The 25,307-nt window shown below is 38.9% G+C and overlaps 2 protein-coding genes across 4 annotated transcripts; one reads left to right on the forward strand and one right to left on the reverse strand.

Annotated features, from left to right (window-relative positions):
• Positions 1–1,540: 1,540 nt before the first annotated feature.
• Positions 1,541–9,971, reverse strand: sae1 (SUMO1 activating enzyme subunit 1). 2 transcript variants are annotated; one of them, XM_052575925.1, is made up of 9 exons: positions 9,661–9,953; positions 9,285–9,396; positions 8,827–9,000; positions 5,991–6,136; positions 5,808–5,907; positions 5,591–5,696; positions 4,091–4,235; positions 2,712–2,781; positions 1,541–1,905 (listed from the first exon to the last, which is right to left on the reverse strand). In XM_052575925.1, exons 1-9 carry the CDS (start codon positions 9,759–9,761, stop codon positions 1,813–1,815), a joined length of 1,047 nt encoding a protein of 348 aa, XP_052431885.1. In that variant the 5' UTR covers positions 9,762–9,953; the 3' UTR covers positions 1,541–1,812. The 2 variants fall into 2 exon arrangements, with proteins under 2 accessions (XP_052431885.1, XP_052431886.1); XM_052575926.1 differs by lacking the exons at positions 2,712–2,781; positions 4,091–4,235 and having other exon boundaries at positions 9,661–9,971.
• A 1,173-nt stretch (positions 9,972–11,144) lies between these two features.
• On the forward strand, positions 11,145–24,108 carry zc3h4 (zinc finger CCCH-type containing 4). Of its 2 annotated transcripts, none has more exons than XM_052575923.1 (14): positions 11,145–11,445; positions 14,217–14,448; positions 14,970–15,077; positions 15,279–15,510; positions 15,763–15,908; positions 16,157–16,277; positions 16,372–16,508; positions 16,601–16,702; positions 16,873–16,984; positions 17,095–17,204; positions 17,300–17,745; positions 17,833–18,164; positions 18,381–18,623; positions 21,341–24,108. In XM_052575923.1, exons 1-14 carry the CDS (start codon positions 11,366–11,368, stop codon positions 22,957–22,959), a joined length of 4,020 nt encoding a protein of 1,339 aa, XP_052431883.1. In that variant the 5' UTR covers positions 11,145–11,365; the 3' UTR covers positions 22,960–24,108. The 2 variants fall into 2 exon arrangements, with proteins under 2 accessions (XP_052431883.1, XP_052431884.1); XM_052575924.1 differs by having other exon boundaries at positions 16,157–16,253.
• Positions 24,109–25,307: the final 1,199 nt, after the last annotated feature.

Here is a 25,307-nt window from a genome sequence, read left to right on the forward strand (position 1 = left end):
TCAGCTAAATGTTTAAATTTCCCTTTCACGGTTATTTTCTTTTTTTTTTTTTTTATTCCAGGCAATGGCACAAAAAGTACAAGGTAGACAAATATAGTTAAAGAAAAAAAAAACTATATACAGTATTCTCGTTAAAATAAAACAAGATCTTTACTAAACAATTTAGAAGTGTATGATTCTTCATCATCTGTAACAATTATGGCTTCATATCATCACATGTTCGGATTATCTAAAAGAACAAAAAAAGGGGAGCAGGACTTCTACTTCAGGTTCTATTTAGCGTTGATTGGATGGCAGCAGATCTTAAAACGAGTTTGAAGAAAGGGACAAGGTTTAAAATGTTTGGAGAAGTACAGCATGTGTCATCGGAGAGAAGTGTGTCATTTCACCAAAACATCGCTTTTTAAAAATAAATTTACTAAACCGATGAATATTTCACAACATTTGTTTAGAAAATAGATTCCATTTCATGGCGACTTTAATAAAATGTCTTATTTTTGGCTACTGAATTTCAATCAAGATGAACATTATATACCCTGACTTCATTTTGAAAGAGACATCCTGTCTGTTGTGGGAGTTTTGCCTTTCAGTGAACTTTACCATAGCAGTTTTGTTATAATTAGCACAGAACAGTTAAAAATCTTTTCCATGCTAATGCTTAAATCTGCAATGATAAGAATCTTTAAAAGGTTTGGCCTATTAGTGGTACTTAGTAACCCATGTTTCCACTGTCAACGAATTTTAAATGACAAACGTTACATGACTTGCTGCCCCTCCCACTTGAGCACCTGCTCAACCAGTCTGACCAGTCTTCTCATCTGACTCAGACTGACTCACTGATGCTGTGCTGTCATTCGAGGCTCATGTTTATTATCCATGTAAGGCCCGAAGATCTGATTTTGCATGTCTGCAGTCTCAACATATTCAAACATCATAATACACCTCAACTGAAAGGCAAACAAATGTGAAACATTTAGTATGGTTTGTTCCAGTACTGTACATACGGTACGTGTTTGGACTATCAGTCATATCTAATGTTACATTACGTTCTTTAGCATTCCTCTTTGGCTCTTAACTGGACAGGCAGGATAATTTCCTTCTACGAAAACATCGAAATCAAAACATGAGTTCTATAATTTGCCTCGGGGGTCATAAACTCTGTAGTACATTTCCAGTAAATGACATACCTGTGCTGAGCTTAAAAAAATAAAAAATAATTAAGAAGCAGTTCCTGTTACGAACGTCACCGGAAAAAAAAACCCTAGACCTGACAAGATACGTCAAGATGTGCCTCAGGCTTTCACTACAATGTCAGAATGATAACAAGCATCAGAAAATCCACCCGGCCTCATTTCAGCGCAGGGATTGGATGATTTTGTGTGGTTTCATTTTCAGAATGGCTCAAGGGAGCACGGGACACTTTTGCATTAATTTTAAATTCTCTTTAAAGCTGTTTGCCTAATTTTTTGCAATTTAGCATCACAAGAGACCTTTGCCAACAGATAAGAAGAAATGATTGAAATCAATGATGTTCCACACATTTATTTTCTAATAGGCTTTTATTATTTTAATACAAAACGTAGAAATCACATAACCTTGGTGAAAAACGTGGGTGCATGAATATTTAAGAGTGTGTGGACAAAATGTTCTGGTTGTTCTTGGCATCGGTTGTTGTGTGGCATACTGCTATGCAAAGGTACTGTCCAAAAGACAGATTTGGATGCCTGCGGCCACTGGCAGAAGATAAACTCCATGGAGCTTCGTGAGCACACATGCATCACCACACATCTCTCCGTGTTCTCCTGGGTCCACTTATTTGGATCCGAAGTAGTCGACCACCCCGCTGCCCTTCAGGCCGTCGAAGAAGAAAAAGTTCCTGTGCGGAGCATCTCTCTGAGACAGCGCCTGCCGGAGACATGCAAACAAATCTTCAGACACGTCTGACGCCATAGACCTTGAATTCTGTAATTAACGGCTTTGATCGAACGTGTTCTCTGTTGTGGCGACGGAGAATGATGGGCGAGGGGCAGCGGGGAACAGAGAGCCATATGTGAATTGCAGTCTGTTTCATCATGCAGGGAGATGGCGAGACAGCCTGGCTTCACTCCACTGCCATGTGGGTTCAAGGCCTGCCCAGCCACCGCCTCTGAGACCACGGCGCTCACTCCATCACCCCACACAGACCAGTCCGGGCTATGACATCACCCTCTTTACCATTTACTGTATTCTGTTGTGTTGGAAGTTAACTGTGTTTTTATGGCCTACACTACAGCAGATCCTCTTTCTTTCTATAATCCAGGTGTAATTATCCACTCAATACTGACTGATTAAATCACTACGCTTTAAGTTATTAAATCTTTTTTGGTTTATGGAAGATTTCAGGTGCTCGCCGCTGGATTAAATCAGTGACCGGAATATTACCTCGTCATTTCTGGCATTTACACACCGTCAACAGATAAAACTTTTGGACTTAACCCAGATTCTGATGGAGTGGGCAGCTGCCATATGCTACTCATCGCACCTCAAGTGTCACTTTCGCAGCTAGTGAAAACGGAGGGTTTCATGGTTGTGTGGAGAACCAGATTGAAAGTTTGTATGGAAAGGGAAAAGCCATTTCACATTTCATGTACAAGTAGGATGAAAAAGTACAAGAAAACAGAACCTACAATGAAGACTTCAGGCATGTAAATGGATCAAATCAAAGATCTCACCTTGACTATCTCTTGTCCAAGAACTCCTCCGACTACAGCGCACACTGGAGCCATCTCAGAGAAACAGTAACTGTGAGGACCGAACACAAGATGGAGAATTTTACACTTATGGTGCACTCAGGTCATGTTGGAAAGGTTCTATTTGTGAGTTGAAGGGACATGAATTGCACCACAAATTTGGAAAACTGAGACCCCTGTCAAATAAAATAAAATAAAACAAAACATAGGCCCGTGTTCACTAAACTTTTAATCTTACCACTAAGAGTTCTCCTAAATAGCAGTAAACGTTTTTAGCCAAAAGTTTTCTCTTAAAACCTAATCATAAAGCTGCTGAGACAAACTTTTATTTAGAAATGAGAGAAGTCTTAAGAGAAAGGGCGGGGTTGAACTCGTTGCTATGATGTCAGCATGCTTACTAACTATGCACACAGTGATTGGCTGATAGTCTCTGTCAGAGATTTATTCACAAAAAATATTGTGGAGGATGATATAATATTCAAATCAATTTTAATTGCCATAGTCAAGTAAAGATTTGAAGATGCAGGCTAAAATAAGTACATGTTCAGCTAATTGTCAGCCTCTTGCAAGTATGCTTGTCATAATTAGTGAATATGAATATAAACAGAGTGGAATAATCATGACTGATAGTAAATCCAAACTGAAAAAAGAAAACCAAACTTAGCGTAAGTTGTTACTTCTTGCCCAACTGGTTCATGGCAAAAAAGGAAAATTAGGAGTTGGGATAATCTCTTAAATACCTTTTTCTTGATACCTTTTTAAAAGCGCATTTTCATCAAAAGTTTCTAAAACGTTAATGTTCGAGGCAGATTGCCGGCAACAGACACCGTTTGTGGCTTGGTTTGTCGTTCCATCTAATCAATTTTTTTGAATGTGAAACAACAGGCCAGGCTAGCTAGAGTTGCCACCTTGTGTAAAAACTAATTTGTGCAAAAAATAAAGTTAGAGAATACTTTGTATTAATGATGGGTTAACTAATCGTTCAAAACTACCCGATTAGTTAGTGTATTTAAGCTGTGATGTTTTAATTAGCATGCTGTGCTTCAGTTGTTTTGTTTTTGTTTTTTTTACTTATTTTGATCTGTACACTAGAATCTGTAGCTATTTTTTCATTTATGAAAACCTAAGTAGTTAAAAATAATCCATCTTTAAAAAAACGCCTCATTCAGTTCCATTCTGTTGCACTCTGTCTACTTCAGAGACACCCAGTCGGGTTTGGTGAACCTGAAACCAGACTTATTATCATGTCCAACTAGTCGTTTATGCAAACCACCCACTAGCTTTTCACATCCTTGCTTTTTTAAGAAAGAAACATGTTGGAGAGAATGAAGTGAACACAGAGTTTTTACATCTGTAAGTACCTGACAAAGGTATTGGGGACCAGCTCCGAGCTCAGACCCATGGTCTCAAGAACATCATCACGGATTTGCAAGAGCAGCTGAGAGTCTTCAGCAAAGCTGTCTGGCTGAGGATCACGACCTTTATCTGTACGAAACTTCAGAAGCACTGTTGGAGGAAGTAAGAGAGACTGAGTGGGGAAGAATGGGGTTTCAACATTTAAACAGGACGTAAGTGGAGGAGAGATGCATTTAAAGATTTGTGTAGCATGTGAAAAGGCATCAAGCCCCTTTAGGCTATTTTCCAAAGTATCACTTCCCCTTTTTGACTGCCCACCAACTATAACACAATGAACCCCAGCCCACTGCTTTTCCACCTGGCAGCGTAGCACACACACTTACATCAAAGAATCACACACCCACACACTCTATCTGGCACAATTTCAACTTTCATAGCTGAATTAAACCAACATCTGAGGGTTTGGAAAAAAAATCAGATGTAATAGTTGCACCACTGGGGTGATAAAACCTCAAATAAATCAGTGAGTTAAGACAGAGGAAATGGCTCTTCCTCAAAAGTTGTTTGAACTAATGTGTGGTATTTTTGAGCACAGCAATGTATTTAAAGTCTTGCTTCAGTGCACAAATAGGAAGTGTTATTTTTTTCCATAAATGTAATACTAGATGTTGAGGGAGGGGCTGAGGTTCAGTCAGTGTCTGTTCTAATGATAGAGAGGTGCGGAGTCTGCATGTTTTGTTTATGAGAACCACTGCACATGACTGGCCATGGACGGCCTGTGATGGAAACTGAGCCAGTCTCACTGAGGACATCAGGTGAGCACTAGTATAAAAAGTTTAATTACACAGATCAACAGGCCCTCCCCCGATAATGGTGTATGACACACTGTAGGAGGAAACGGCAATGTCTTCAGCTGTCTAGACTAACTGGAATAAAACTAACTACTTAAGCTCATATTTACACCTGGTATAGTATATATAATATTGTCTCTATTTTTTATTATTTGCGAATGGATGTTTGGGCTTGACATGACAAGATTTAAATACTAAAATGTTTTAACACTTTAATGAGTAATGACACATTAATATAATACTAAATAAGAGTAATGGCATTTATGGTTTGCAAATTATTTCTATTTTAATCAAAGGATTCAGAAAAAAATAATAAGAAAAAATGTTTCTTGAGCAGCAAATAAGAATATTTCATTTCATCATCAGAATCATTTCTAAATGATCACAAGACATTGAAAACTGGAGTAATGGCTACTGAAAAAAAAAATCTATCACAGGAATAAATATATATTTTAACATTAAAACAGAAAAAAGTAACTGTTTAGTGTATTTCTGTCCTATGAAGGCAGCCTTGATGAGCAAGAGAAACATCTAGAATATAGTATGTACCTGAAGATCATTCAGTACTGTACAGTTTAAGAAGGAAATAGCAAAACATTACTTTTCCAATAGTTATTGGATTAATTAAATGTAAAGAATATTCTGAGGGTGTACCTTGCAGAAGGAAGTAGTCTGCAGGAGTGCGCTTCAGACTGCTTTTGGCCTTCTCGCTAGTCCAGTCAACCTCCAGGGCTTCTTTGAGAGAGCAGAAACTGATGGTCTATATAAAGAGAGATGCAGGTCATATCAACTTAACTTAAAAGGGTCATATAGATTTGAGTAAAAATGGAAATATATAGTTAACAGACACCAAATCCAGCAACCTACCCACCTTTTTCACCATTGTAGTCACATTGGGGTCAATCTTTGGTTTCTTTGCTTCAGGACCATCATTGGCCTCATTTGACCCTTTCACCACTTTGGGCTTTTCTCTGGCGAGTTTGAATGGGACCGTCAGTTTTTCCCCAATGAAAATCAAACACAACCACCTTTTCCTCCACATTTCCTGACTTACTCTACAAAGTGATGCTCCTGGCCAAGGTCGGAGAACATGTATCCATGATATCCATACACATCTCCACAGAAGACCTTGATGTTCCTGGAGGCACAGAGCTGGTCCACTCGCACCATGAGGTCTTTGGAGCACCTGGTCAGACAAACCTGAACAAAACAATACGCATTAATATGTGCTTGTTTTCAAACCAATGAATGTGATCTTATGAGTACAACCAGAAACTTGGAAGAACAAAGGTTTGGCAATGACAGACAACTGACCGAAAACACTGGCACTCTTATCCAAGGTCCCAAACCTCTCACACCCCTAATTTTGGGTTTGAGATAAGAATGGGGTGGCGTATTAATTGCCGTTTGACATATTGATGGCATGTGCCATGATGCGTTAACTGGGTGAATCTTCAAGAACAGATAGTTCTAGATTAAAAAGCAGGCCTTTTTATTGAAAGGTTATGCAATCTGCACCAGAATATCAACAACACCTCTCAGAAATACAGTTGCAATGAAGAAGTGCCCTGAGGAGTAACATATTACTACTGTTCAAGTTCATCTGGGAACAGGGTACATTGAGAAACATTATGAAACGTGTGGCGAGACATTGTCTTCTAACACGTTCTTCCTGTCAGCATTACGTGCCTCCAGGCAGCCAGAGACTCACAAGAACATATCTTTATCAAGCAGTGACCCCTAGAGGATGCAAAGAAGAAACAAATTATGCCACAAAGGAATATTAATCAGGCCAACCAGCAGCTACCATATGCCTTCACTTGGCATTGCATGACCTTTGTGCTGGCAAATCTTTAATTCAATTTAAGATCTTGGCTTCTGTCCTCAACTATCTTCAGTCCTTCGAAATATGCATCCCACTGTGAATGCTCCCTACATGATGGCTTTCTGCTTGACCTTGTCCTGAACCTCAGTGTTGGTTTTCTTTTGGTAGTATGGACTGCCAAAACATCGGACTCTCTCTGACTCTTCATAAATATTTAAGTTAAGCCTTGGAACATAAAAAGAGAATTTTTGAAGGAAAGCCATTATTTTCTAATGAATGAGAGTTAAAATGAAAAATTACAAGGAGCACTTATAAAAGTATCATAAAAGTGGTCAATATGACTATATTCCAGGTCTTCTGAATAAATATGAAAGCTTCGTGTGAGGACTGAAATGGAAGTTTTATGGCACGTTTGATTTATTTTTAAAGGCTGGAGAGCTCTTGCGACCATCACGTGTGATTATGGAATAGATTGATCTGTACATTATTTCAGCTTTTCTTTCTTTAAAATAAAATCATAGAGGTTTGGAAAGAAACAAGAGCGACTGACTTATGCTAGATTGCTCTTTTTTTCATCAGAATTTAATACATCTCACACTGAGCGTATTTTGGCAACATAAGAAAAAAATATCATGCTTGGTAAATTACAATAATGAGATTAAAGTCAAAATGATGACATAAAAAGTCTAAATTACAACACGAGTCATAATTTCTGAATCTGTTAAAATTGTCATACAAAGTCATCAAAGGTAAAAAGAAATAAAAAGTAAAAAGTCACATTTAGAACAAAAAGTTACAATTGATTAACAATTATGAATTTTTTCTTAATGTCCGCTTTGTCTCACAATTATGACATATTATGTCAAATTGAACTTTGTATCTCATTATTATGACTAATTATTTTTATTGCCTATTATTAGTATTTTTTGGCAGAAACGTGCTTCCAAAAACATAAATAGCTTTTTTTTTTTTATTCACAAAAATATATATATATATATATATATATATATATATATATATATATATATATATATATATATATATTTTTTTTTTTTTTTTTTTTTTTTTTTTACCCCGACACCTGCACAAGCAATTCCCTGTACTTGCTACGCAAAAGATCCTAGTACTTGTCCTTTTTATGCATGTACAGTTCATCCAAACAATGAATTAATTCTGTGTTTTTTTGGCTTCCTCTTGACTAAACTTGCACGTTTATTAAGAAATTGCCTGAAAATAACACCACACATACACAAGAGAAGACAAAGACATCCACTTCTCAAAGAAATATCAAAAGAAACAGATAACAGAGAATAGATGATGTTAAACCCCCTCCTCTTTCTGTGTCCCACCATCTTTTGCCATCCTCCTGAACTCTCACTAGCACTCCCAGAGGGAGGCTTCAGACAGCTTCCATACAGACAAAAGATGAAAGACTGCCTGTCTGCGCTTTGAACAGGGTATGTATACTGACTTCATCTTCCACAACAACAACAGAGTCCTGATTTAAAGAAAATATAGCCTGGAATATATCATATGCTTGGAAAAGAGCAGACGTTTGGAACAGACCAAATAGATAAAAGTCTGTGTCTAGATCTGATGCTGGCTGCTCATAGATGGGTTCACACTGAGCTTGAGGGAAAACGAGGCAAAAAATAAGTTATAACCACATGAAAAGAAAATTATCAATTGTGTATAGAGACATCTAGTGGAAATGACAAAAAGTTTAATTATATATAACTGATACACAAGAACAAACTGAGAGTTTCTGTCCATCAGACTTTCCACAGAAATCTTACATTTCTTATGGGATTTCTGTACAATAAGATTTGCTTTGGTTTTGTAATATGTGCTTTTAAGTAGAACAACAATTTTGGCCCATGGCATTTTGGAAATAAAGATCTATTGTACTTACAATACTCACGTGTCTGTAAAATATTATTGTGTTCTTTTTTTAGTTGCTGAACAATCAGACAGTAGCTCACAACAAAAGATTGCCTGTTGGTATTGTGTACGACTGTGTCAAATCTACAGATTACCCCATAAAACTGCTCATTCCAGGACTCACCGCATCAAACTGGAAGAAAAAGTCATCCGGCTTGCTCTCCACTGCATCGGTGTCTGCCTTCACTTCCACCATTGGGTTGAGTAACTGAGCTCTCTCCAGAGAGGCCTGGGCCTGGTTCTGACCATCTGCATCCACAGGGATCAGGAACTGAGCACGTCGAGACTCCTCGGTCACCTGAAGCCAAATAACAATTAGTTATGTAAAGTTGAAGCAATAATTCACCCAAAAATCTATACAATCTTATGTCTTTCCAAACCTGTAATATCTTCAGTGGAACACATGTTAAAGGTCTAGGGTCTAACAGCCTCAGTCACCATTCAATTTCATTGTTTTTCCATCCAATTAAAATGCTTTGACATTCCACAGAAGTAAAAAAGTCAGGTTTGGAAAAACAAGAGCATTTGATGATGAAATATTGAGGTGAATTACTATTTTATGTCAGTCTTTCTATATGATACCTGCTCATGGTCCAGGAGAGTCAGTCCTTTGACCCCAGCCAAAATAAGGTTCTTTGCTACTTCTGCACCAAGACCCCGGAGACCAACAAGAAGAACCCGTGATCCCCTCAGTCTGAAAATGTAAAATACATATGCATGTCATTAATTTTTACATTATATTGTTTATTATTTATGCATACCTAATCTAGACATGTATTGTGGAGTTACCCTTATACACCATTTTATTTCAGAAAAAAGCTTGCATGTGAAAGATACTAAAATAACGCATTTGAAATCAAACTTAAAAGGTTTTTGCGTTATTCTTAAACAATTAGCCAAATATCACTTAAATTAAGAGTACACTTGTTCTTTGTGTACGAAATTGTTATCAACAAACCTCTTTTGAGCATCGAGACCCCAAAGGCGAATCTGTCGATCATATTGTGCAGCCTCCTCCTCGCTGATAATATTTTCCTCTTTTTCGATGGTATCAATCATTTCTAAATATTTCCGTTTTTAATATAATAATATCCTGTGACGAATTAACTGTTTGTTTTGACTATTCTACGCTGTGTTTTTTCTACTGCCCATTCAATGGGAAAGAAATGCCGCTTTGTGATCCTCGTTCAGTCGCGCGTTGATGACGTATGAGTGGAGGGAACGCGCCAGATTCAGAGCGTAATAATAAACACGTCACAATCCTCCAGTTGCTCTAAACCTTTTAAATCCATCAGCTCGTATTGAGATTTGTGAATTATTAGAATGTATATTTGTATAACTGAAAGATTGTGTACTGTGTATTTATCACCATGGTTTCTAATAACTAACTTCATTATTTTTAACTAACTAAACATTTTTGAAAATATTATGGTTTCTAACGTTATAGGGTAATTATGACTTAGTCTATGTACCATTATTGAAAATGTTGTCCATTGCCATTCTGTTATAATCTAATTACATATAAACTGAATATAAAAATTCAAATAATAAAGTGTCTTAAATAGCCTATTTATTACAGTCTTAGGTACAGATAGGTACAAATTAAATTTTTGAAATGTAAATTATTAAATTATTGTTTAAAAGCTACATGCTCACAAAATACAATATAAAATAGTCTATGCAAAACTATTTCAGGAAGAGTTGAATGTCACCTCATTAGTCAGTTTAAATAAAATAACTGCTCTTGAGCCCTTTGTCACTTAATCAGACTGAATAAGCTTTTTTGCAATAAAAATCTTTTTATCTGCACTGTTTGTTCACTTCTCTTGTTTGCACTCTATCTGCCATGTGTCTTGCACTGCTTTATTTAACTGTATATTTCTTTTTTACATGGCCTAATTGTATAGTTACAGCTTATATTTTATATTTGATCTAGATTTTTAGGCTCTACTGTTAGTGTTATCTATATGCATCGAGGGTCTGAGAGTAACGAAATTTCGATTCTCTGTATGTATTTACTGTACATGTGGAAGAATTGACAATAAAGCAGACTTGACTTGATGTCACATTTAAAACAGTGGTTCTCAACCAGGGGGCATGAGCAAACTTCCAAAGTGGTCACAGAATGACTTCAAATTGTTTAAATTATTATTATTATTTAAATTACATTAATAATATTAATAATGTGTTAAATCAATCTAACTTAAAACGATTTAAAAAACGCAACCGGAAAACTGATATTATTATTTTAATTGTTTTTAACTGAAGATCATACAGATCTTGAAACTTCTGGAATCACAATATTAATTGTTGATAAATAATAAAATGTATTATACAGGGGCCTTCGATAAGAAAAAAAAACGCATTTGTTCTTCGTGACCCGATCGGTCATTTCCGTGACAAGCGACGTCACGTCGCTTCAGCCCGCCCCTTCTCCTCGGAGAAGAAGCGTCGCCATTTTAAGTGAATGAGTTTCATTTCACATCGCAACTGTAGGACGGAGAACCTCAGGAACGTTTTCAACCTGTTTCTCTTTTATACTGTTAGTGGGAATTGACTGCTATGAACTGAATCTCTTCCTAGAGCCAATCAACAAGTAGCTCAAAGTCAAGTAACGCATAAGACAGTTGATTTTTTGCACTGAATGTAGAACGTTAGAGGAAATGGCTGTGGAAAGCATGACTGTCCATCCAAACTCCCCAACAGCCAACCACGAACACAACAGTCTTCTCACTGACGAAAGGTCGAGTAATATCATCATATTTCTATCCAACTATTGATTTGTCCTTTGCTTTTTTTCCAAAAAAGAAAAAGCAAGGGCATTTGCTTTTTTTCCTTTCAAAGGGATTAAAGTCGCCTTTTCTGGGAGCGTGCAGAGGTAACGAAACGCCATCTTGAAGCGTTACAGTCTGGAAGGTCATTAGCGAATCAGGAAAACATTCAGAATATGATCAAGTTTACATTTTATCAGCTACTTTTCGAAGCTTTTGTAAGCGATCGAAGACCAAGGGGCCACTGACTACGCCAAAACATTGTTTCAGTAACTCAATGTTTTCATCACAGATACAGAACAGACGGACAAAAGAAAACACTGTTTTGGTTATTAAACACAAATTACAATTCGACTTAATGCCAAAAGCGTACTGTGTGAACTGTGTCGGGGAAATGGTAAAATACATCCGCGGCAACGCATTAAGGAATTTGTTTCTTTAACAATCGCGAGGCCTGGACGACGCTAAAGCTAGCAGTGCTAACAGTTAGCAGACGAGTTACAATAGAAATACAACAATAACACGGCTAACGGAAGCTAGCGAGAAGCAACGGACAAGCATGGTTTAAAACGTATCCGATTGATGAATCATCGCTTTATTTAATGTAACTTATCATCGAATATACGATTACGATTCTGTTTATATTTACGGAATAGCATCATTTACGCTAGGCGATGTTAATTTGTATCGGTTTAGCACTTAGCATGTATGGTGACGTTAAGTGTCACGAGCTGCGCACTTAGATTTATTGGGGACGTCAAATATCTTAAATCTTGAAATGCTTATTTAGGGTTTTGCATGCTTGAGTTTTGCGTTTATATTTCAAAGTGAATGTACACTCTTATACCGCTATATTTCCAAATAACACGTTCTTGGAGTTTACCGTCAGTTTTAAAATATTAATATTTCTCGTAAAGCTGTAAAGAAATCACACTTTATCGTCTCATGAATTTAGCTTGCAAAATTTCATTAACAGTACGACATTTGGACGATACAAACTAATAATGGAAATAATTTGTACCCATAGTTTATAGCTGTTTTGGCTCATTAAGTGCTGCTCCTCAAGTCCTCCAGGTCAATCATTTGTTGAGAGTAGGCAAAAACAAACACTGTCACTTATTGCTAACAATTTGTTATACGTTCCACAACAGGTTTCCCTGTTTTTTCATATTCTAGTTTTGTTGTGCACTGGTTAGTTTTGTGTGCACATTCATCCCTCATGAATCTTTACTTGCTCCAATGTGTCAAAAGCATTCAAGGTCTTACCAAAACATGAAGCAACACACGAAAGTGCTTAACCATACCACCATTGTCTGCAAATGCCCAAAAATGCAACCTCTCACCTCCCTTGAAAGTCATTTAAAGTCATATTGAAAATCATAACTAAGTTACTATTATTTCACAGTAAGTATTTTTTTCAGTTCATTACCAGAAATGTAAAGGCCAACATTTTGTCTTTGCATGAAATGTGCCTTATCACTTGGATACTTGTAGTAAAAAAAAGAGGTAGTTTGTCAATCTGCCCACACTTTACGTCTAAGCAATTTATTAATGTTAGCAATTGTCAGTTTTACCGAGGTGCATTATTAATATAAGCAAATAATACAACTGTGGGACTTATAGAACTTGACTAACTGTTCAGAGAAGCAGATGACATGAGTTTATCTTCATTAATTGAAAGATTAGAGTCACACAGTCAGTTGAAACAGAAGTTTGTATATTTATTGCAACTGTAAAAAGCTTTTGGAATCATCTTGTAAAATATCCACAAGTTGAAGATTTAAATTGAAGTAAAATGAGTTTTATTTTCCAGTGAAGTTTATAGAAATGGGTGGATTAAGACCCTTGTGCCGATTTTAGACCGTTTTTAACATGTCTAGGTGTATTAAATGGTCATCACACGATGGTTGCTTGTTTTATACTAGTTAAAGAGCCTGGGATACATAATAATTATGCAGATGTGTCAGCTGATTTACCTTCTGTGGTAATAATTTAATCTTGTATTGTTTGAATTATTTCTGACCCAGAGGTTTGCATTGCAGTTTGTCTGATAGCACATGTGCTCTTGTCAGAAGTTGCATTGCACAGACCTGTTGTTTTTCTAGGCCAAAGTTGAGGGGTTGGTTAGGTGATAATGTTTTTTCAGTGCTTCTTTGTGTTATGTGGCAACTCCTTATCGCTGAATAGGAGTTTGAAAGGGCTCTCCTGTCTGAATGTAATGTCATTGTGAATGTAATTTATCCTGTATATACTTATATATGTGTTAGATCTCCTATGAACAGAGTGGCTTTGAGTTGTTCTCAGCAGGGCACAAATGAGCAGTGAACATTTGACACCCTGAGTATGATGACTGAAGCAACTAAATTAAAGTATTGCGTCTGTGGATTGGCAGCCCTGTTTATAAAGAGATCTCTCTTGACCTGACTGTGTAGTTTGAACATCAGTTAAGACATCTCAATTTTGCTTAGTTATCTACAATGTAATGTCAAGTGAATTGTTATTATCTCAACCAACGGAAATCGTCTTGTCAGAATTAAGAAATGAAGGCCCACTTAAAAAGCATTTAATAGATTGAATGTTCTCTTCTGCATAGTTTATGACAACAGCATCCTTTTTGAAACTTACCAGTTATCATAGACTAGAAGTAAATGAGTTCTCCAACGGCAATGAGTCAAATAAAAAAGTTATTTCCTGTGTAACGCTGTTCTGAGTTGTGACATCGTTTCTGTATTTTGTCAAACAGGCAAGAAGATGGGGAACTGGAAGAAGGTGAGCTGGAGGATGACGGCGGAGAGGCAGAGATGCCCAGTGGTGAGGGAGCTGATCCCCAGGATAAACCTCGCCGAAGCAAGGAGCACCATGCCAGTGAATCAGATGATGAAAAGTCTCATCGGCGGAGGAGAAAGAGAAAGAGGGAGAGAGAGCGTGAAAAAGAAAAAAGGAGGGCCAAGAAAAAGCGTAAATCTAAGCACAAGGTTAGTGTTTTTGTTAATATGTTTTTATAATAGTCTATTATGCTTACCAGGGCTGATTGTATTTGATCAAAATACAGTACAAACAGCTAATATTGAGAAATATTACTACAATAACACTTTCTATTTAAGTATTTTTTTAAATGTATTTTATTCCTGTGATGGCAGAGCTGAATTTGAGACCATTCCTTAATTTTTCACTGTCACATGATCCTTTAGAAACCATTTTAATCTGATCATTTGCTGCACAAGAAGCATTTGTTTTTATTAATGTCAAAAACAGTTACTGATTAATGCTTATCTGAAAACTGTTATAAAAAGAATTCACCAGGATATTTTGATTAATAAAAGGTTCAAAAGAGGAGCATTTATTTAAAATGAACACTATAAATGTCTTTAGTCGCATTTTATCAATTTAATGTGTCCTAGCTGAATAAAAGTATTAATTTCTTCTTTTTTTTTTAATCCTGCTGACCACAAACATTTGAATGATTGTGTATGTCATCTTCTCAAATATAATGCAGCGTCACGCATCCTCCAGCGATGACCACTCAGACTACAGTGACGAATCAGATTACAGCCCCAGTGAAAAGAGAAAATACAGGGAATACAGCCCTCAGTATCCTCCCACTGTGAGTAAAAGATTAGTTTTGTTCAGGACTTGATTTATTTAAAGTAACACTCGTGACACAACACCTTCCTTTACTGGCCAGCCAATCATGGGCGCTAACTATGGTTGTTAGTTGCATTGAATTTGCGATCATATTTGCTTCTGGGAAATGCACCCCAGGTTAGGTTTTAATCCCAGTCTGTATTATGGTCACTATTTATAGTCTCAAGGCGGTTACCCTCCTGCTCCCTCTGGTCATGGAGGCCCCATGCCAAAGAAAGGTGGCTATATGAAGATGGACAAGCAGGGTTATGGTGGCTATGATGACTATGAGGAGGAAACATATGAAGGAGAAGAGGATGAGGACATGGGTGAGGATGACTTTGATGATTTCACCAAGGAACTAAACCAGTACCGCAAGGCCAAAGAGGTCGGAGGTGGTCCACGTGGCAGAGGTGAATGTTAATTTCATGGTCTTGGTTGAATGTTTTGATGCATATGAACAAAAGTGGTATACTTCATTTCTAAAAATCCTTAGGTAGGCTAGATGTTTGGAGTTTGTCCTTTCGTTACAATGTCAAAAGCATGACAAGCATCACATGTTCAGTGTCTGCATGCTTCATTTTTTGACTCGAAGTGTGTGAATTCACACCAGTGTGTCAGCATTTGTGTGATTACATCTGGTGAACCTTATTGCTTTCACACAGGTGGCAAAAACCGCATGAAGAACCACAGAGGTCGAGGCAGAGGAGCAATGAGGGGACGTGGTGGGAGAGGAGGAGGCAGAGGGAGAGGACGGGGCAAAATGGGAGGAGAGAATGATGATGGTGATGGCATGTACGATGAGATGGAGGTTGGTCTTCATTTGCAAGTTATTGACTTCATCAAGTTATTAACGGGGACCTTTTTGATTTCGAATTCTACAAAAGGAAATGCCCAAAATCTTAAGAAAATGCTATTGAGACATGATTCATGAAATATTCCAGCTATCCCACACCTGGGATTATCCAGTGTGCCATTTACTATTTGGCAAGCTGTACAAATTCAACAAGTCATTTTGTCTTTTACTTAACCTTAAGACATTTTTTGTTTTTTTGATAGTATGGAGATGATGACTTTGACAACATGGGAGACGATGACTATGATGACTACTCAAAAGAGCTAAATCAGTACAGGAAATCAAAGGACAGAGGGCGGGGTGAGTTCTACTCGAATAATAGATGTAAGAACACACCTAAATCTCAGATCAGCATTGAAGGTAAAGTATTACTTGTTTGAGTGTTTGTAATTTCTAACCTTATTTTTGTTTTCTTCAGGTGGAAAAGGTGCGCGGGGTCGTGGGAGAGGCAGAGGAGGTCGAGGAATGAACCGGGGGAGAGGGAGAAATCGAGGGAGGGGCCGTGGAGGAGACCAAGGTCCCGATGAAGATAACAGTGGAGATATGGACATGGGGGTAAGACAGCTCTACAGACTGTCCGCTCGGTTCATAATCAATCTGCAAAACATAAATTAGCAACTGAATCATTTGTTCTCTGACTTCTTTAGGATGGATCTGGAGGCCCGAGGAGGAATGATCAGGAGAAACACGGACCGGACAAGAAGGGGAAAGCCATCTGTAAATACTACATTGAGGGACGCTGTACATGGGTAAGCTTACTTTGGTGGATTTTACATATAAAATTTATTGTAATACAATCTAGATGTCATTGTCTTTAAAAGCATTCAAATAAATGATCGTAATAAGATGATGCAAAATTACATATGACTGCGGACAACCTGAGTTATATCTGTATTAAATGCTGTCATTGTATCATCAGGGTGACCACTGTAACTTCAGTCACGACATTGAGCTGCCAAAGAAGAAAGAACTCTGCAAGTTCTACATCACTGGCTTCTGTGCACGAGCAGAAAACTGTCCTTACATGCATGATATCCTTTGCTTGCTTGTATTCTCATTAGCACTTATCATCTACATAAGGACATTTTATTGATACAGTCATGCTATCTGATGTTGAAATAAGTCCTTGACTCCACTGCACGTGATTTCCCTTGCAAGCTGTTCCATACAACAGGGAACTGTGTGAATGGTGAGGAGTGTATGTTCTCCCATGAGGCCCTAACAGAAGATACTCAAGAGCTGCTGGATAAGGTGACCTTCATCAATATTTTTAATTCAGATGTAGTTCTCTCATTGTTGTTTCTATGCATGTAGAGTAACCCTGCTCCTATTTTTTTTCATTGAAGATGCTGGCAGAGGATGCAGAAGCTGGTGCAGAAGATGAGAAAGAGGTTGAGGAACTTAAAAAGCAAGGCATTAACCCTCTTCCAAAACCACCCCCTGGTGTTGGTCTTCTCCCAACTCCACCAAGACCTACTCCAGGGGATTCCTCTGCACCCGGAGACTTTGGAATACCTGGTGCCCCACATGGTAATATCCCTCCAAGTTGTCCAACAGCTCCAGGCCCTGGTACAGGCCCTGTTCCTGGTCCTGGAGTTGGGCCATGCCCAGGCCCTCCTCCTCCCTGCCCAGATGGAAGCACCTTCCAAGGGCCACCAAACCCCAATGGCGGTCCTCCGCCACCTATGGGTCCACCACCTGCTTGTGGAGGAAATGCTGGAAAGAAGATTCCATCCTTATTTGAGATTGTGGTGAAGCCCACAGGACAGCTTGCACAAAAACTGGGTGTCAGGTTAGCTATTTTTTCTTTCTGTCAAGTCATCTTGGTTTACTTACTAGCTGAGTACAGAATGTACTGACATAGACGCACTCTTTACAGAGGACCAGGTCCTGGCAATGCTGCTGCAGGACCTCAGGGACCTCCTGCAGGTCCCCCATGTGCACCTCCGCCTCGCTTTCCTGGGGCCTCACCACCAGGACACATGGGTCCGGGTGGTCCTCATGATATGCCTCCGATGGGCCCATCTAACATGAATCAAGGCCCTCCATCAATGGGTACAGGACTACCAATGATGCAGAACTTTGGCCAGGGAGATGGACCACCAAACCCGGGCATGATGTCTCCAGGTGGTGGAACATCTGGTAACAACTTTTATGATAACTTCTACCAGCAGCAGCAAGTTATGTCGATAGATGGAAGTGGAAGAGATGGTGAGTTCATTTTGTATTTTAACTTCAGTTCTTTATTAAATTCCAAATTAAATTTTATCAGTACATGCATTGCCTGAGACTTGGACTCGTGTCCTTGTTGTTGCTCACACCATGCTCTACCATTTGAGCTGATGTGAACTGCTTTATTGTCCTACTCTGTTCTACTTCTGGAACAAGAGATTAGTATTCAGCCTAATTCTTCGCTTCCCGGTACAGGTGACAACTTTCAAGGTGTGGGTGGTGGAAACTTCAATGATCAGTCACCTGGGAACCAGAACTCTGGAAGCATTGAGGTTGCAGCTAATGTAGGTCCATCTAATCAGACTGGTATAGCAGTGCCAGATTTCCTGCCCCCAACGCAGCGTGTGCTGTTTATGAGACTCCAGCAGAAACAACAGGAGGATGAGGAGAGAGCCAGGAGGCTGGCTGAAGGAGGAGGAACTGAGAGGGAGAATGAAGGTACTAATGAAAAACATTAGGCCCCCTTCATGAAATAGGAGCATAATTCATTTTTGTGTAAATACTTCATAAAGCCGTTCTGACATAAACTTTCAAGTTCATGAAAATGTTCATATTTTTAATAGGGATGCACCGAAATTTCGGCCACCGAAAATTTTCGGCCGAAAATGGCCTTTTCGGTTTTCGGCCGATAGACTTTTATCACCGAAACAACACGGCCGAAATGTTGTGATGACGCAAACAGAAACGAGACCTGCACGTGCACCTGCAGACCACGAGCTCCACGCTACATTCACTTAACAACAGTGAGAACATTCTCTCTCTTCGTATCCATTTATTCGCAGCACGTCTCCTAACAAAGAGATTAAGACGGACCACGAAGTAAAAACAAAGAAAAGTACAGTCTTATAGAGTCTGTTAGCACACGTCTCACTGAGATCTTTTCGGATCCTCTGCACTTCATCGCGAATGTGCTTGATCCGCGTTATAAAACCATTACTTGGATGCGGAAATAAGGCAGCGCGCACGAGAAATGATCCAGGCCGCGCTGGATGCGGAGAACCCGCGTGGAGACGGAGAAGCGCCAAGTGCAGGAGACAGATCAGAGCGCAGAAAAAAAGACTGGTCTCTGCACCAGATGAGGGGCATGCACCATCGTTGTCTGATATTTTCAGTGGAATTCTGCAAGAAAGTGCCTCAAATAATAATAATACGTTGGCTATTTTGTTCTTAGGCTACTGTGTGTATATATATATATATATATATATATATATATATATATATATATATATATATATATATATATATATACACACACACACACACACAAACATATATACATACATAATATCAGATTGTAGCCATATTTATGCTAGATTTTCTGCTAGATTTCTGCTTTAATTTGATAAAAATGTTTATTTATGCCCTGGCCCTATTTAAATACACTCTCACAAATATTTCTCAAATGTCAGGCAGATGACAAGCTCAACTGCTCAACAGCTAGATGGTTATCTGTCTGAAGTCCCCATCCCAGAAGTGATAACAGTCTTGCCAACTGGAGAAGGAATGCACTTTCTAGTCCTACATAGAAAATTTCAAATGCACTTCACCTAAATGCACTTTATTTTTATGAGAGAACTGTTCATTTTAAAACCTTTCTGCAGGCCAGTAGGCCGGTACATTATTATTAAATATACACATGAGTGGGATACATTTTTAGTTTGAATTTTATTTTATACTGTGCATTGTTGCAATGTGCTTAATACATATTTGCATCATATGTAATTATGTATTTTTATGTGTTTTTTTAAAATAAATTATGTAATTGTAATTATCTTTTGAAACTTTAATATTAATTTATGCAATTGCAATGTCTTAATTTTAGTAAAGTTAGTACACGGTCATAGCATAAATGCAATGGTACTAATAATTGGCATAATTTCTATCGGTGTTTCGGTTTCGGTTTTCGGCCTTGGTTTTCTCTTTTTCGGTTTTCGGTTTCGGCCAAGAATTTTCATTTCGGTGCATCCCTAATTTTTAAATGTTCATCTGCTCGCTACCACGTGTAAATGGTGCGTAAAATGTTCTGTGTTCTTTTTGGCAAACTGATGACACAGAATTTTGATGCACTGCAATAATAAAGTTAATTTGCCTTTGGACACTTAAAAAAATATAAATAAATTATTTTATTTTATTTATTTATTTTTTTGCAGCTGAGTTGATAATTGTAAAAGGCAGCTCAATTTATTATATTTGGTAAATTTCTTAAAAATTAAATACTAGTAGGCTAATGTTGCTGCCATTAATATTACTTACCATAGCAACTAAAGCTTCTCAACTGGTAAAACGCTGTTCCACCAAAGCCACCAGTTGGTGGTTTTAAGAAGAGCGCCTGACATTTTTTCCGCTGACTGAAAACACTTTGGTGGTCACACATTATTGAATATTTATTGATATGCATATGGCCTAATCTTTTTTGGCATTTATGTAGTATACTGTAGCCAGACCTGTGAAAGTAGAACAGAATATTCCACTGCGTTCCTGTACACGCAGTTTGTGTAGCTGTAATTCATAGGTGGGGATCATGCTAATTGTGAATGATGCACAAGCACCCTGTTCACGAATGATTGGAATTCATTATCATACACGTTTAACTGTCAAATCGAAGAGTTTTGTGAATCCGGAGGAGAGTTTTTGGGAAGGTCCGTTTTATGCTCAAATTACTCAGAATTTACTCATATTTACGCAAGTTTCATGAATGAGTTCTATTGCCTTTGCTTGCAGAATTTAGTACAATATCATATGACATATTTTCTGCAGAATCAACGTGTAAAATAGCTTTTATAGAAGATTGTTCACTCTTTACTAAAGTACTTTTCAAGGAAGCTGGCCTTTTTAGATAAAAAATTTTTGTCATACAAATAGCTGAGGTTTTCAGAGTCCTTATTTTAAATGTATAAGTTGCCAAGGCTATTTCTGGGAAGGAAACATTTCAAGGGCTCTGCTCAAAGCTTGACCCTGCCCAGGACCTCATAATACTGTAAACATCCTCTGGCCTGGGGTTGCGCAATCTTGCCATAAAAAAATCTTGTACCTCCACTAGATGGTGCTTTCTTGCACTGAGTGAAACGTACATGGGCTGATGTTTTCAGTTTAGACTGCGAGTTAAAAGAAAGTCCCACTGATCTCTGAATCTCTGCACTTCCATTTACTTACAGGAGATTCAGCAAACTGGTATTCCAGTGAAGATGAGGATGGTGGTGGCAGTGTCACTTCCATTCTTAAAACCTTGCGGCAACAAACACAAACCCAAGGCCCTGCCAAGCCGGATGGAGCTCCCAGTGATCCTCGTCTACAAAAGTCTCAGGCTGCACAGACACCCAGCCGACCAGCAGATCCCCGCCTAGCACGAGACCCACGACTATCCCGCAGCACAGACTCCTCTCAGGCACCTGAAGCCAGTGCTTCATCCTCTCTATCTCCTACCCCTTCAGATCCCCGTCTTGCCCGGCATGCAGCCGCCCATGCACCTAAACCCGAGCCCCCACTTGTGTACAAACCCCCGCCATTGACCGCCCCGGCCAGTAATGAAGAAGAGGAAGGTGAGAGGATGCTGAGGGACAAGCCCGTGCCCATCCCCCTTGATCCTTTAATGGGCATGGCTTTGCGTGATCCCCGCTCCCAACTACAGCAGTTCAGCCACATTAAAAAGGATGTAGTACTACACAAGCCTTCATTTTCTAAGGCAGTGCTGTGGAGTCCTGAAGACTTAATTCCTATTCCCATTCCTAAACAAGACTTGCTCCCACTGCCCCCTGGCATCCCTCCAGTTACCGCCATTGATCCCCGTTTGTCCCGTACACAGCCACAGCACCAATCTGTCTCTCTCCCTCCTACTGCTCCTCCTGCTGAGCCGTCAAATCAGTCCTCCTCTTCCCTACCAGACTTTGAACTGCTCTCCCGAATCCTCAAAACTGTCAATGCCTCTTCATCCAGTCCTTCTCAAGGCGCTTCTACAGGAATCTCTTCACCTCCGTCCGTCTCTGTCGAGAAGCCTGTTGACCCTCGCATGGCACGAAAAGCCACTGCGGACCCCCGACTCCAGCCACAAAAATCTGCCCTAAAGTCCACTTTGGAGGCATCTGCTCCTCAAGGATCTCCCCCAGCTGCCTCCCTATCTCCACCTTCCTCCAGCCCTAGCATCGCACCCTACGATCCTCGGCTGTTATCAGCGGGAGGGTCAGTTCGAGGTGTCGGAGCTGGTGGCGTAGGTAGCGGCAGCAGCAGCAGCAGTAACGTGCTGAGCGGCATCAGTCTGTACGACCCTCGGACTCAGGGCTCGGACAAAACCGAGGGTTCAGGGACCTCTAGAAACACTAGTCCTCCCCCTGAGCCCAAGTCAAGTGAAAGTACAGCAGCTTCATCTAAACCCAAGTCTAAAGAGCCCCTGTTTGTGCGCAAGTCTGCGCTGGACCAGCCGGAACCGGAGAAGAGCTCGACGGAGCAGACTACAGATCGCTACAACAGCTACAACCGCCCTCGACCCAAACCTTCACCTTCACCCAATGCAGGGACTGCTGCAGGGGCCCCTGCCACAGGCGGTCCATCCGCAACTGGTCAGGGCCCTGCTGGTTCTACAGAGCAGCCCGCAGGAGTTCACAACCTCCCTGTTTCCACACTGTTCACCATGGTAAAGCAGGTCAACAAAACAAGTGGCACTGGCAGCCCTCTTGGCCGCAATAGCCCCGCACAGCCTGACGTGGCTGAACAGGACAATGGCTCTCTAAAAGATGTTTTCAAAGGCTTTGACCCCACAGCGTCACCGTTTTGCCAGTGAACTCTTCTAAGCCGCTTTAGGACTTCACAGATAACCCGATATATATCAAAATATTCACTCTTGCCAGGTTACACACCACAGTATTCACATATAGATTTCTATTGGACGGTTGGGATTGGGAGGGATTATATCTGTACTAGTGAAGAGAAAGAGAAAAAAATAAAAGGCTATTTTAAAACCAAATGAGAAACGTTTAAATAAAATGTTCATTTTAAGGACCTCTATGCGTGTATACATCAAGAAAAACTGAACTACATTAATTTTGGCGTCACGAAAGACAAACACTTTCATCATCCTATACTAAACAGGTTCTTTGGATTATGACCCATTACCCTCACCCTATCATCCTGCTCGAGTTTGCCGGCTGACTTTTTTGGTCCACCTGGCTTCAGGGAGACTTTATTTACTGCCACTCTCTTTGCCTCCTGCGGTGGAGCTGAACTAGTTCATGTTGTTTGCTGGCACTTTTCATTTGCTTCCCACCATTGAATTCAGATCTTTTAAAATACATTTTAGCTAAATTTCATCTCTGCTTAGACTAGTTTGCTAATTTTTCACGTCTGTATGGATGCCGCTTATATTCCTATTGCTTCAAATTCGTGTTTAGTCTATTGATACCACTCCACAGATGAGACCTACCTTTGTATGTGTTTGTGTCACATGTGAAATCATTTTAATTTATTTTTTATACTTAAGCGGTCTGCTTTTTTTTTTTTCTTCTTCTTTGTAACGTGGCTGTCAGATTGAACAATTTTATAATGTGTATATATATATAAATATAAATATATATACATGTGTATAGAACATATTCTTCCCATCTGGTTTGTAAATTAACTTGAATTGTGCAACAGCTAATGTTGATGGAATATATATCATGTCATTCTGTTGTTTTCTCACAGCTCTGTCATGCCTTCCCTGAAACAGGTGGGATGTCTCAATGACTGCTCCGAAGTATCTTGTTTTTTTTTTGTTGTTGTTGTTTGTTTGTTTTTGGTTGCCTCTCTGCAAATGACGGCTTTGTAAATTGAAAAGTGTCCATATTTGACAAAAGGTAACATTTTGTAACCATTCATTGTAGGTAAAGTTGTGAAGTATTTAATAAAGGCAATACCAGATTGAAAACGAGCAGGACCTCAAACAGTGAGTGAATCGGTGTGGTGGTTGTGTCATGATTCTTTTGTCCATCAGTGTGAGCGTGATGTGAGTCATTTCCTCTAGATTCCAGGTCTACCACATTCCTTACTCTTTATTGTTGGTAGGGTTTTACAAAGGTATGGCAAGAAGGACGATTGTGTCATTGGTGTTTCAAACTTGAATGAATTTATTTCATCTAAAGAAAAAAAAAGAACAAAGTTGGGAACCAAACCAAAAGTTGGTTTTGGTGACATTTGACCTCCATTGAATGGAGAAAAGAAAAACATTTCTTAAAAATATCTTCTTTGCATTTCCACCGAATTAAGTCTTACAGGTTTAAGAAGGGAATAAGGAAGATACAGAAATAATTTTATTCCTTTAAGTGCAATGTAGGTTACCTTTATGGCACTTCCCTCAGCACCAATGTAAACTGAAGAAATCTCAGTTAAGTTAAAGTTGTCAATTTATCACAGGGCTTAACAGTGTCTTAGCTGTCACGCTGAACCTCCCTAAAATGAGAAAGATCCTATTTGACTTTGTTTTACATTAGTTGGTTGTAAACACATTTCTATACAGTGTACCGCCACACCCTGCTGTTTTTATAACTGTAGGGACAACTAAATTCAGCTTTTTTTCTGCCCATGTTTTAGATTTTAACTGCTATAATCTGATTCAATATACAGCAAGATAATCCAAAAAGCACCAAGTTCATTATGGATGACTCCACTCCAGTATTTACAAATTGTACATAAATATGAGATAATGTATACTGTATATTTAGCTCTTTAAAATGCCTGAGACATCTGAAAGTTGCGCTTGAGTAACTCTGAACCTGAGGAGTGCTGATTTTCTCTTGCAGGGGAAACTGGCCTTGATTAAATGGAGGCTAAATTTGCGTAATGCTCTTATAAAGTAGCTTATTTTAGCCCAGATCCTTTGTTTCAAACTGTATGCAAAGCTTTCTCAGAACTAAAATACAGCTACTGTCAACACCAATTGAAAATAGAATAGCTGAACCTCCATAAGAAATGATGCATGGCATATATTTCATAACTAAACCTTTTCAGCTAAATTTTAAGGCTTGAGTAAACATGATATCAATCTAAAAAGATTATAATTGCAGTATTAATTTCTTACATAAAAAATATTTTTCTGTACTTTAATAGGGCATTAAATAAAATAATAATGTGGCATTTAATTTACAGCTATTACAA

The sequence above is a fragment of the Carassius gibelio genome, chromosome B15 (genome assembly GCF_023724105.1).
Source record: "Carassius gibelio isolate Cgi1373 ecotype wild population from Czech Republic chromosome B15, carGib1.2-hapl.c, whole genome shotgun sequence".
NCBI lineage: Eukaryota > Metazoa > Chordata > Actinopteri > Cypriniformes > Cyprinidae > Carassius > Carassius gibelio.